Raw genomic sequence first — 13,180 nt, 5'->3', positions numbered from 1 at the left:
AGGACAAGGGGCAATGGTTTTAAATTGAAAGAGAGTAGCTTTAGATTCGGCCTAAGGAAGAAATTCATTATGATGAGAGTGGTAAGACACTGGAACAGGTTGCCCAGGGACCTGTGGATGCCCCATCCCTGGAAGTGTTCGAGGTCAAGTTGGACGCGGCTTTGAGCAACCTGACCTAGTGAAAGATGACCCTGCCCACAGCAAGGGGTTGGACTAGATGATCTTTAAAGGTCCCTTCCAATCCAAACCGTTCTATGATTCTATGATTCTATTTCATCATCACAAACTCCTGCCTGTAAGAGAGGCAAGTGGTAGAATCACTAGAGGCAGAACAAGCAAGTCATTTCTTACCTGAGACGCTCAAGTCTGGCTTTGTGAAAGCTATTATTCTCCCTTACTATGGGTCTTCTTTCTGTGGCGGTGCCATTCCAGGTGGTGCCGGCAATATTATCAAATAGCATAGGGGTTTTTTTTCCCTGTTCACCTTGCACTAAATAGAATGCACAAACTATGAAATTTGTAAAGCTAGCTAGTGGGAATTTGTGTGTTCACCCTGCTTCAGAAAACATCAGTCTAAAATACAATGATATTTTTAAGAATACCACAAGTGAAACACCAATATTATTTATATTAATAAAAATATTTTACTCAAATACATTAGACTTCAGACACAAATCGGGTACTTTTCCCCCTCTGTAACCTACTTTTGAACAGTGCTTAGCAATATGAGGAGAATACTGAATAACTGGCACATTAACTGAGTTCAGCTACTAGCTTTTTCTTTTGGATGGAATCTAAGTAGGTTATACAAAACTGTGTCTATCAGACTCTAAATCAATGTAGCACATCCAAATTGCATGCAGAATTTAATTCTGCAGTCCACTGTGCAATCAGACTATAAAGTCAAAAACCTATTTTAATTCTGGCTGCTGGCTGTGAATCAGGGTCTTCTCCAAGATACAGCATATCTTCCAACTGCTATGCACTGGATATCTGATCTAAATCATTCAAAACCCACGTCATTCATGGCAGCAACAGACTCAGCACTTGCATGTTGGTATTATTATCATGCTGTTTTTTCAGTGTCTTAAATTGTCACTCATTGCAGATCAATATGGATTCATTTTCTACATATAAGAATGTAGAAATATGTGTACTAAGCACTGCTGTGAGTTTTTATGTTTATTTGAAAGTTTGTTTCCAGGGGGAAAAGAACTATGTCTGCAGGTGAAGGAGGACAGAATATAGTTCTCTGCTTGAGTTTCACTCCATGTGGTGCCAATCCATCCTCTCAGAGAGATTCTTAAGAGTGTTGGACAATTGCATATCTGCCCAACAGGTCCTTTTGTATTGGGTTTCACAGAATTGTGATGTGCCTGCCTTCCCTCCTCATTATTTATCCTTCATAACTGATTTCACATAGCAGAAAAAGGAACTATTTTTTATATTAATCAAGGTGCAGTACCCCTTTGCAATGTCAGCGTATGTGCGTCCTTGAAAAGACAAGAGACAAGAAGCTTGAATCTGCCTTATTTTAAAGCGTGATTATAGGCCTTCCTCATGAAAAGGTGGTCATTTCACTCACCTACGGCAGTCTTTGGGTGCATATTGTAACTGTAAGCAAGACTTTGCTGGGCTGCAGTGGAATGAGGCTGCCAGCACAACAGAGAGGTGTGCCTGCACTGCCTTGCAGGAGGTGCTGCCTGCAGCTATGTGATGTACCAAGAACAGGTCAGAAGGAACTGTGAAGCATTCCTCAAAGTAAAGATGTCTTTGGAGGTAAATCAGTTCTGAGACTTCAGTATCTCATCTCTCTCAGTGAAGTTCCAGGGGAAAGGCAAGGCAGATATGCCGTTTCCCACTGAGCTGAGGTTTCAGCATTATGAATATCAGATATGCAGAATTAATGCAGGTGGGGTTTTTTAAGTTTGCCATAACTTTACTATCAGGGACTACATATTGCCTTGGTCTGAAAAGTCTTGAACAGAGTATTAAGAATGTACAAGGTGGCTACATTTCGCTATGAGCAAATAAAATTCTCAGTAGTAAGCTGAGTAAGTTCCCAATACCTTTTACATCTTAAAGACAAACAAGCTATGTACACGGGATAACCTAAATGAGAAGGCGGCTTAAACGCAACCTTCCCTATGTGGTGAACTGGAAGAATTATTTGGCTGCTTATCACTGTTGGCCCTAATTTGAAGGTCAGGTTCTCCAGGCTCTGAAGCACTTAATTTCACATTTACTTAAAAGTTGAAAATGTGTTGAACAGCGTTGAGGGATAAGAACATAAGTTCGGTCATAAACACCCAAATTTAGTCCCTACTAAGCCCTAAGTGAATATCCTAGTTGTTAATAACTCTCCTCCACATAAAGCCGAAGTATTTTTGACTGTATAATCAAAGACCCCTTCTCATTTCATTGTCTTGCATAAAAGCACAAGCTGGAACTAAAACAACTGTAAAGTGCAACTATTTATAGGATCATTCAGTAGTTTTTAATCCTCAGAGATTTTTTTTTATTAAGTGCTGAATTTAAAATGAGAAAAATGAAACACTAGTTTAAAACTGTGTCACTTCTTAGACAAATATTTCCTTACAGAATGGGAAATTACTTGCAATATTCAAATGCAGCCTCCTAACTGACTTTATAGCATATTAACTACTCCATCAGTTCTACTCCTGCAAGCATGAGACCCTTAAGGAATTCAATTCAGTGCCATAAAAATGTACTTCTTGCCTAATGTTCACAAGGAAACATGAAACATTCTCTGTGCTTTAAGTGAGCACCCTCATATGAGAATCATTAAAGATTGCCTTTGGATTGGTCTGTCTCTGCATCCACTGTGGCATAGTTTTTAGGCTTCATAACTGAAGTATATTACTTAAATCTCTTTTTTTCTAATAGGGAAAATATAGGGATTTTTCACTTTGAGCAAAAGGCATCATAATGTAAGTATGATGTGGGTCTTCTGTATCCCCCATGGTGTCTACCATATGATGGAGAATCATAGGTACTATCACATCTGAATTATTTTGTAAGATTGTTTTCACATTGCATATTTTGATATCATTACTTTTCTCTTGTAACAAAGTACTTTGCAAATCAAAAGCTGGATAGAAGAAGGTCATTTCTTTGTTGAAATAAAATCATCTCTCTTTTGGTGAAGGGACAACCATTTAAGGGACAAACATAGTCAGGGAAAAATGGTGTAGAAGAACAACCACCAGTGAAGAGCTGCAAGTAAAGCTGATTCCTCATAAAAGCACCCAGAAACCATCCCTGTTTGAATAGAACAAAGGAATAATTGCATTTATTTTCTGTCTCTTCTCATAACAATGCTATGCAAATTTAAAAAGTATGAGGAACTCAGTCAGTCCCACAGAGTTGCACAGCTGTGTCTTATTTGTAATTCCAGTGGAAGAAAATATCAGCAGACCCTCTGGTCATCTTTCTTACGTATGGTGTGATTGTCTAAAGTGCAAATCATAATTAAAACAGAAAATCCCCTAAGCTTCCCATAAAGGAGGGCAGGGAATAGTTTTCACATCACACTGATATTTTATGGATATATTTTCTTTATCCTGAATAAAATGAATAGTTTTTAAAAAAAGAATTCATAAATGAAAAGTTAAAAACAGATTATGTGCAGTTCATTGAATGAAGTGTTTCATTTAGAGAATTTCAAAGCATTTTGATAACAATAAGTTTAAAAGAATCTATAATGAACTTGCATTTTGAAATCAGGTTAGAGCATAATCTTTATAAATCTGTAGTACATTGTATGACTCCAGTACTAAAAATCTCTGGAGAAAAAAGATTAAATAATTTAGGGAGCTGGCTATGGGCCAGATCTTTCAAATCCACTCCAATGTTCACTACAAAATCATATGCCATGAATTTGAAAGACTGTAATGTTATTGAATGGAATGTCTATTATCTCCTCAAATATTAGGCATGACTTAAAAAAAAATTTCTTTCTGTGGAGGAAGGATGCCAAAATGCTGTCATCTGTCTCTTCTGCATTGGCCAAAGCAATGAAGGGAGTTCTTCTTTGCTGTTTGATCTTCCAGCATATGTTGGACAGAGATAGAATGTCACTTTATTTACTTTGTCAATTCAGTGTTTTTAAGTGGCCTCTCCTGATGGATCCAAGACATCTTTCTCCCTTTTTTCCTGTGGTGAGGCCATACAGGTCAGTTATGATAATCTGATGCATCAAAAATAATGTTGGTATCTTCTTTTTAAAAAAAAAAGGATCACTCAGCAACAATTATGACTAGATTTTTTTTCTGAAACTAAATGTAGATGTATATAGTTCTACTTTAGATGTCAGATTTTTGACAGTAGGTATCTAAATTCCATGAGCAATCCAGCTCCTCTGGGAAAAAAAAAAGTTGGGTACCTGGACTGGTAGGAAAATGGGCTTATCTTAGGTATTTAGGGAATGAACGAACAGATCTGAACTATGTGGGGAACAAAAGTAAAGAACAGGTTGAATTGTCCTTTTGTAGGACTTTTTGTTTAGGCAGGAGCAAGTTACCTGCAGTATTTCTTCCATGGCAAATTAAGTGGAGTTCTGGGAATCATGCCATCAAAATGCCCCAGAGAGGACTTTATTGATATGTTGCAAAATATTTTTTGAACTGAAGCCTAGCAGAAAGATGATAAAAACACTATCTTCATCTGACACTATCCAGTTTTCTTAGGGTGGGAGTACGCTGACTTTGTCATAATCGAAGTCATAATCGTAGCATTTCAGTCTGGTAATGTGGGCAGTTTTATGCCCATGGAGCTTTATGCATATGAGGTTCATAATCCAGGACAGAGGCTGCTGAATATAGTGTTCCCAAGTTAGTGGCCGAGAATCTCCTGTGTTCTAGGTTAGACCTCTAATCACAAGACTCAAGGAGTCATCTCTTTTCCCCCAAATCTAAAATTAGGAATCTGTGATTTTAAAAAATGTGTGCTGAAGTTGTATGTGTAACAAATGTGGATGTCTTTGCATAGTGGATAAGTCATCACCCCACCTGCAAGTCCCAGTTATTTTGTTTACAGTAGTCTGTGAAGTTACTTGTTTTACATGCATTGGATTTGGTGTATGCATCATAGATTGAGCCTTTAGTAGCCTGGCACAGTTTGTATTTGTCCCAGCTGGGATACACAATTGGGAACTTTGATCTGATACCTTCTAACATTTGTAGATTCCTAAGGAGTAAATGTGATACAGTCTTGATATGACTGATTTCAGTGTACACAAATCTTAATTCAGCTATGATTACTTTATCAGAAAGCTTTCTATTATTGTTTCTATTTCTGATTACAATCACTTCAAGTTTTTCATCTCACAAAGACATTGAACAGGCTTGCAGTAGAATTGCAGACCAATGAGATGTTTAAAAAAAGTACTTCGTAAGGCTAGAAAACTGTATAAATCAAATGATGACAACAGGAAGTTTCTGAGTAGTGGTACTCTAACAGATGTGTACCCCTTCTTGATACTTCTTTTTAGAAAAACTCCATATCTTTCACATGGAGTTTGCTTTACATGCTGTTTAAACTTATGATATGATACAGTTTCTGATAGCTTTAATTCAGAAAAGGAAAGTGATTGCTGCTTATGAAGCCTCGGGACTTAATTCTGCTTTCACTCAATGATTATAAAAGCAAATTTCTCTTGCTTTCTGTGTGTGTTAGCCTGAGAGAGAGAGAGAATTTCTGTAATGAAATTTCAGGTTTGGATTCTACAGTTTTTTTACGGAAAATTAAATTATGATGAGAAAACAGGATGATTTGGAAATGTTTTCTGAAGTTCTCTAATTTCAGATTCTTCCAACTCCATGTATTTTTTCATATACTTCATATACTTTTCTTACTTCTTCATGCACTTCACTTTCATATATCATTTCCAAAGGAAATGAGAGTTTTATTTAAATCTCTTTTTAGATTCTCCAGTTGATATTTTTAGGAGTCATAGAATCATAGAATGGTTTGGGTTGGCAGGGACATTAAAGATTGTCTCGTTCCAGCCCCCTGCCATGGGCAGGGACACCTTCCGCTAGACCAGGTTGCTCAAAGCCCCGTCCAACCTGGCCTTGAACATTTCCGGAGATGGGGCATTCACAATCTCTCTCGGCAACCTGTTCCAAGTCCTTCTCCTCAGGGCTACTCTCAATCCACTCATCGCCCAGCCTGTATTTGTGCTTGGGATTGCCCCAACCCTGTGCAGGACCCTGCACTTGGCCTTGTTGAACTTCATGAGGTTCGCATGGGCACACCTCTCAAGCCTGTCAAGGTCCCCCTGGATGGCATCCCTTCCCTCCAGCGTGTCGACCACACCACACAGCTTGGTGTCATTGAAAAACTTGCTGGGGGTGCACTCAATCCCACTGTCCATGTCACTGACAGAGATGTTAAACAGCACCGGTCCCAATACTGACCCCTGAGGAATGCCACTCGTCACTGGTTTCCACTTGGACATCGAGCCATTGATGGCAACATTTGAGTGCAACCATCCAGCCAATTCCTTATCCACTGAGTGGTCCATCCATCAAATCCATGTCTCTCCAATTTAGAGACAAGGATGTTGTGCGGGACAGTGTCAAATGCTTTGCACAAGTCCAGGTAGATGACATCTGTTGCTCTTCCCTTATCCACCAATGCTGTAGCCCCATCATAGAAGGCCACCAAATTTGTCAGGCACGATTTGCCCTTAGTGAAGCCATGCTGGCTGTCACCCATCACCTCCTTGTTTTCCATGTGCCTTAGCACAGTTTCCAGGAGGATCTGCTCCACGATCTTGCCGGGCACAGAGGTGACACTGACTGGCCTGTAGTTCCCCAGGTCTTCCTTTTTTCCCTTTTTAAAAATGGGGGTTATGTTTCCCCTTTTCCAGCCAGTGGGAACTTCCCTGGACTGCCACAACTTCTCAAATGTGATGGATAGTGGCTTAGCCACTTCATCCGCCAGTTCCCTCAGGACCTGCAGAGGCATCTCATCAGGTCCCTTGAACTTGTGCACCTTCAGGTTCCTTAGATGGTCTCAAACCTGATCTTCTCCTATAGTGGGTGGTTCTTCCTTCTCCCAGTCCCTGCCTTTGCCTTCTGTGTCTTGGGCAGTGTGGCTGGAGCACTTCCTGGTGAAGACCAAGGCAAAAAAGTCATTGAGTACCTCAGCCTTCTCCATCTCCGAGGTAACCAGGTCTCCTGTTTCCTTCTGGAGAGGGCCCACATTTTCCCTAATCTTCCTTTTATCACCGACATACCTGTAGAAGCTTTTCATGTTGCCCTTGACATCCCTGGCCAGATTTAATTCTATCAGGGCTGTAGCTTTCCTAATCTGATCCCTGGCTGCTTGGACAATTTCTCTGTATTCCTCCCAGGCTGCCTGTCCTTGCTTCCACCCTCTGTAGGCTTCCGTTTTGTGTCTGAGTTTGTCCAGGAGCTCCTTGTTCATCCATGCAGGCCTGCTGGCATTTTTGCCTGACTTCCTCTTTGTTGGGGTGCATCGCTCCTGAGCTTGGAGGAGGCGATCCTTGAATATTAACCAGCTTTCTTGGGCCCCTCTTCCCACCAGGGCTTTATCCCATGTTACTCTACCAAGCAGATCCCTGAAGAGGCCAAAGTCTGCTCTTCTTAAGTCCAGGGTAGCGAGCTTGCTGTGAGCCCTCCTTGCTGCCCTAAGGATCTGGAACTCCACCATCTCATGGTCACTGCAGCCAAGGCTGCCCTTGAGCTTCACATTCTCCACCAGCCCCTCCTTATTGGTGAGAACAAGGTCCAGCATAGCACGAGGAAACTTCTTGTTAGTGATTAACCCCTTTTTTCTTTCTTAGTTTGAAGGATGGAAAATTGCATAGTTCTGACCCACTGATATTTACAGTGATAGCACCATTTTGTTAAGAACAGCCTTCTTGATTAAAGCAAATTTCTAACTGATTTTTTTTAAAGACCCTAAAAAAGTGGCTTCAGAATTTATATCATATATGACTTACTAATCTGCAACTCAAAGTATGTTAGTGCTTTTCAGGGTGTAAGCCTTTCCAAGTTGATTCTCTTTAACACAGAGTGAATCTCCATTTCTACCTATGCTCTGACATCTTGTTTCACGTTCCCATGTGCTTGTAACATCCTTGCTTCTATACAGGAGGTCAGGTTATTTTTCTTAACCCTGCCCCCAGGAAGTCCTCTGCTGTCAGCTCTCACTGCTGTCCACCAAGAGGGCTGGAGGTTTTAACTCATCATATGTTGTGTATTTGTGAGGGAAGCAGGTCACACTGTGGGGAAGGAGTACTTACATAGTGAGTGATCAGTAAGTGCAGCATTGTCGCCTCTCCAGTATCCCAGGAAAAAGCACATCTGGGGCTGTACTGCTCCTTGATGAAAAGAGGAAGTGCAGAGGTAGACTCTCAGTTCAAGACAAGTCTGTAATAAAGTAGAAGACAACAGGAGGAGCCAGGCATAGAAAGAACAGTGATCCACAGCGTGGTCTAAAACCCCATGTAAACTCATTTTAATCCAAACACATTGACATATGCCTTACAGGCTTCTTTGTGAAGTGGAAGTCCTACTCAACAGGGATATTTACAGTCAAAGTCAAATTTAGAGAGTAGAGAACATACGCACTCCATATGCCAGGCCTTCTATATTCTCCTATGCACCTCTACACCTCTTTCCCATTCCCATTCATTGTCTCTTCTAACAACACGTTTGCTGTAGGTATAAAGACTAGATAGTTAGATCATATTCGAAATTCAATTGTGTAATGAATATCCTGCAGTCTCATTAGGGCTTCCTTGCTGCAGAGAATTACAGGCAACTTTTACCTATAGTATGAAATACACAGGGGTTTGGTCATTGTTCTCCCAAAGCAGCTGCCATAAGCTAACAATGACTTTTAGATACTGTGCTGCTTCTGATAATTCTTTGCAGTTGCTGCAGGGCTAAATCCTTGTTTATCTTCTGTCATAAAATATGAGTCATGACGATTCTCTGATTTTCATTCCCCCAGATGATGAACAATGACTTACCCTGTAAAACATTCTGACTCAGCTAATTTGAAACACTCAGTTACAATTTTTAAGTGAGACAATTGCTATAGTGTAGAAGCTTTCATACATCAAAGGATACATGCTCTGAATTAGAGCCCATTATTTTGTAAGACCTTAAGAACAGCAATGTTTCACCCAGAACAGTCCTGAGGAATAGGCTTTTTGATATCAAGGGATAGGGTTCAAGTACTAATATTCTGTGTAATATTACTATTTATTTCTGCTGTTGGGCCACTTTTTGCAAGTACTAACATTAGCACTGAGGAGGAATATAAAAACGGTTACTCTTTAAACTCCTGGAAGATCAGCATGAACAAAAGCAAAATGGTTTCTTCTAGTGGACTCAGAAACAGAGAAATTTTTGTTTGTTTGTTTTCTTACCTGGTCCTGTGCAGCATCAATAAGGTGAGTTGAAACTATTGGGATATTCAAGCTAAAATCAAAAACACTGACAACACAGATGCTCCCAGTTTCATAAAATGAACCATGAGTTGAATTCTGCTAACTCACTGATAGAAAGGGGTCTTCAGTTCACCGAGAAGTGTTGGACTCCCTCAAATCCAGACTCTCAGTGCAGTTGTTGTTTCTGTTAGGAAATCCCACAGAGCTGATAGTTTGAATGATCTTCTGTCATGCAATATGTGGGAACTGAAATAAAAACTTTGGAGATGAGGTACCCCAACATGATTAACATGTTTTTCTAGAACAGTGTTTCCCAAATTGTCTCTGATGGTTTCAGCAATTCCTGTCCTTCAAACCTGTCCAAAACAACCTGCAGTGATTTGTTGTCTAACTCTTATTTGTTTGACCCTTGGCTGAAGTTGCAATGTTCCCTCATGTCTGTTTTTCTACTTTATTTTTTCTTTTTGAATTTCAGACTTATCAACGAGTCTTTGAGGGACCAGTTGCTAGTCACCATACAGAAGACTTTCACATACACCCGAACCCAGGCACAGCACCTCTTCATTATCCTCATGGAGTGCATGAAGAAGAAGGAGCTGGTATGTTCACACTTTCCTTAGAGGCAAAGAGAGAGCTCAATGTATTGTTTTGATCAAGTCTTTCAGGTGTCTGTTGAAGGATTTCACAAATCTGGTCACTGTGATCCAGACTCTAAAAGGATATTATATCATGCTGACTTTTGTTTGCTTTAATCTATATTTTCTCATTTGAAGTGATTAATCCAACAGATCTGTTCCCTTTGTAAATTCCTCTGCATTTCCTTTGACAGGACAAAATCCTGCTAGTAGAGTGTGGATATTACTACTTTTCAGTCATCTTCAGGCATATCATGATTAAAATTCTACTTCATTCAACTACAGAAAACTTCAGAAGGAAGCATGATTGTTTATCTGTCACTGGGGTCGTATTTTAAAGATGCTGTAGAGTTGCACAAGTATCACTAGGGCTGTTACTTTATTATGGAGATGTGTGACGGGAAAAGAAAACAGCTTGTCTCCAAGGTTCCTATTCTGCAGTAGCAAGGCTATCCCTTTAATGCATACTTATACTTTCTTGAAGAACACAAGATCTTTCAACAATTTCTGGGAGCTCCATGAGGCTGCTTTTGCAGAAGCATTTTTGAAGCAAAATCACATTGTAAAAAACTTGGGATTCAATTCCAGGGGGTTTTATTTCTTACAAACTAACTGAATAGACATGCTTCAATTTTGTAGCTTAATCTTGCTTCTAAGCTTTGTTTTCAGTTCATATAGCAGCTTCCTGGAATTCCAGACTGATGACAGTCTGCAACACTTTGTGTAGGGCGACACTCAAGAGGAAAGTTTGACTCAGTTGTTTTACAGAAGTTTCATTTTCTGAAACTGTTTGAGTTTTTTGTGACTTCATCCTTTGCAGTGCCTTTTAATTTTAGTTGAAAATATGGCATAGAGTAATTAATACCGCTGGAGGGGAATGTGGAAAAACAGTTAGGAAGTGTCAAAAAAAAAAAGCTGCCCTTCTAGACAGAGCTTTGCAAAATAGAAGATATTTCTTTATATGGTTTAACTTGCCAAAAGTGCAGTATTCTGTTCAGTAACCAGCAGTTCGTTCATCCATCAAAAAGTGGTCAGCCTTCCTCGTGCATAACTAATCATTTACATGTACCACAATCGCCTGGCATATACCTTGGATGATGGCAGAGAGAAGAGGATCCCAAGGACAAATTTTCAGGGAAGACATGACAGCAGCATGCAGTTCCACTATGCCATTGCAATGTAGATGGTTGATGGAACTGGACATACAGCAGTCCCTTCTGCCTTCTTCCTCCCACAATCAGAATTCAAACTGTATATCAGACTTTAAACACCCTTTAGCTATTCACAAGCAGTCAGTGCAGCCCATATGGTATAGACTAGTCATCCCTCCCCTAGGTGAACTACATCAAGATAGAGAGTTCTTTTTTCTTTCTTTTTCTTTTTTTTCCCCTCCAAAATCTCCTTTGCATTAAAGACTCTCAGAAAAGTATGACTGTGCTAGTAGAAACACTTTTCCTATCCATTTATGATTGTCAAGATGTACCATGACCTTCATGGCGCTTGAGTTTGCTTTACATGTGTAGTACGTGTGTGCCTCAATCTACCTTAATGCTGAATTTGCTGTAACATTTCTTATCAATGATTAGCAGAGAGAACCTCCTTCGGGAAACAGCATTAATTCTTTTATGACTATTTCTGTTAATGTAATAATAATAATACGTATATATAGGACCTACTTGTGAACCAGTGTTCTGCATGCAAACATAAAAAACATAATGATCGAAGATGGAAGAAAGGAATGAGGAAGGAAGGGGGAGAGAGAGGGAGAGCAAAAGGGAGGGAGCAAGGGAGGCAGGACGGTAGGAAGGAATGAAGAATAGAAAGTAGAGGCAGACATTGAATTATCAAGACTGGAAAAAGGCAATTCTGGATTGTTCCAGACATCTAAATCCAGAACTGGTTGTGAGGCTTTGAACAAACTCTGCTACTGCAAAGTTAACTGTGAAGTTTTTGTCTGCAGTATTTACATGAAGATTTTTATTCCAAGCAACGTTGTGCATTTGTTACAAGTTTCTTTGCAGACGTGTAATCTCTGTCACCACTGACATTCTTTACCTACACATCTTGTGAAGAGCTATTAGTCAGGAGATGGTTTACCCAAAATTAGGTGTTCTGAATTTGAATTTATACCACTAATCCAACCATATGTAAAGAGAATACATTAAAACAAGTGTGTTTCTCTCAGGTACCTCAGTTGTACTCAGAGTGTTAATTTTAACAATGGTATGCTAGAAGGATTTTACGTCTGAGGTTTGGTTGCTAGGCTAATGGTGTCCTTTAAGACTCATAACCTCGTATATGAATGTACAAGAAAGATGATACTTATAATGATGAAGATAGCATTACCAGAGGAGATGGATGACCTTGGAGATGTGAAGTACTCCCAGGACTGAGTGGTGACTTCACTGGTTCTACAAAGCCAGATGTTACATATTTCCACATCTGTCCCAGCTCTTGTCCTTCCTCAGGCTTGACCTTCTGATTTGGTTGTGCATAAGACAAAATACTGCTTGATGAACTGACTTAATCATTAGTCTGATCTCCCCTCTCCCTAAAGAAACAAATAGAAGGAAGATGCAAAAGGTTGTCTCAGAAAGCTCAGCAGCAGCCAAATTGATCATGGCTATTTTCCCTAAGTTCATGGTCAGTATGCCTGACTGTCTGACTTTGTGGCTGCTGAATTCATAGGGAACAAAGTACACAGTGCAGGAGAGGCTGGTCATATTACAGTGTGCTGCTAAACAATTAAGTGCAAACAGGCTACAGGCAGGAAGATGCTCTTATAGTAAAGCACATAAATACAGATGAGTCACAGATGTGGAGAGAGAAAATAAAATGCAAGTTAATCTCAGGAAAAGAACAAAAAGCTATCTTTGAAATAATTTTTCCTACTCTACCTGCTTAGAATGTGTAAAAAGACTGGCATTTCTTTTTATAAATTTGACATGTGTGGTGGCCAGGGAAAAAGCATAATTATAATGAAAATTACCGCCTTTACAGAACATCAGATTTTTCAAGTTCTGACATTTTGGACTTCACTCTTAAAAAATGGTGTCTGAATTGTGTGCCCAGGGAGCATCATTATTATGATCTG

The 13,180-nt window shown here is 39.7% G+C and overlaps 1 protein-coding gene across 1 annotated transcript in view; it reads left to right on the top strand.

Annotated features, from left to right (window-relative positions):
• Positions 1 to 13,180, top strand: part of TRPM3 (transient receptor potential cation channel subfamily M member 3) — a 146,311-nt gene that overhangs the window by 47,491 nt on the left and 85,640 nt on the right. Inside the window, exon 7 of the mRNA XM_050913591.1 lies at positions 9,927 to 10,050. Within this exon, the coding sequence (XP_050769548.1) occupies positions 9,927 to 10,050 (124 nt within the window). The remainder of the gene's footprint in view (positions 1 to 9,926; positions 10,051 to 13,180) is intronic.

This window comes from Gymnogyps californianus, chromosome Z (genome assembly GCF_018139145.2).
Source record: "Gymnogyps californianus isolate 813 chromosome Z, ASM1813914v2, whole genome shotgun sequence".
NCBI classification, from domain to species: domain Eukaryota; kingdom Metazoa; phylum Chordata; class Aves; order Accipitriformes; family Cathartidae; genus Gymnogyps; species Gymnogyps californianus.
Note: the sequence above shows the minus strand (reverse complement) of the source record. Positions and strands in the feature narration are given on the sequence as shown.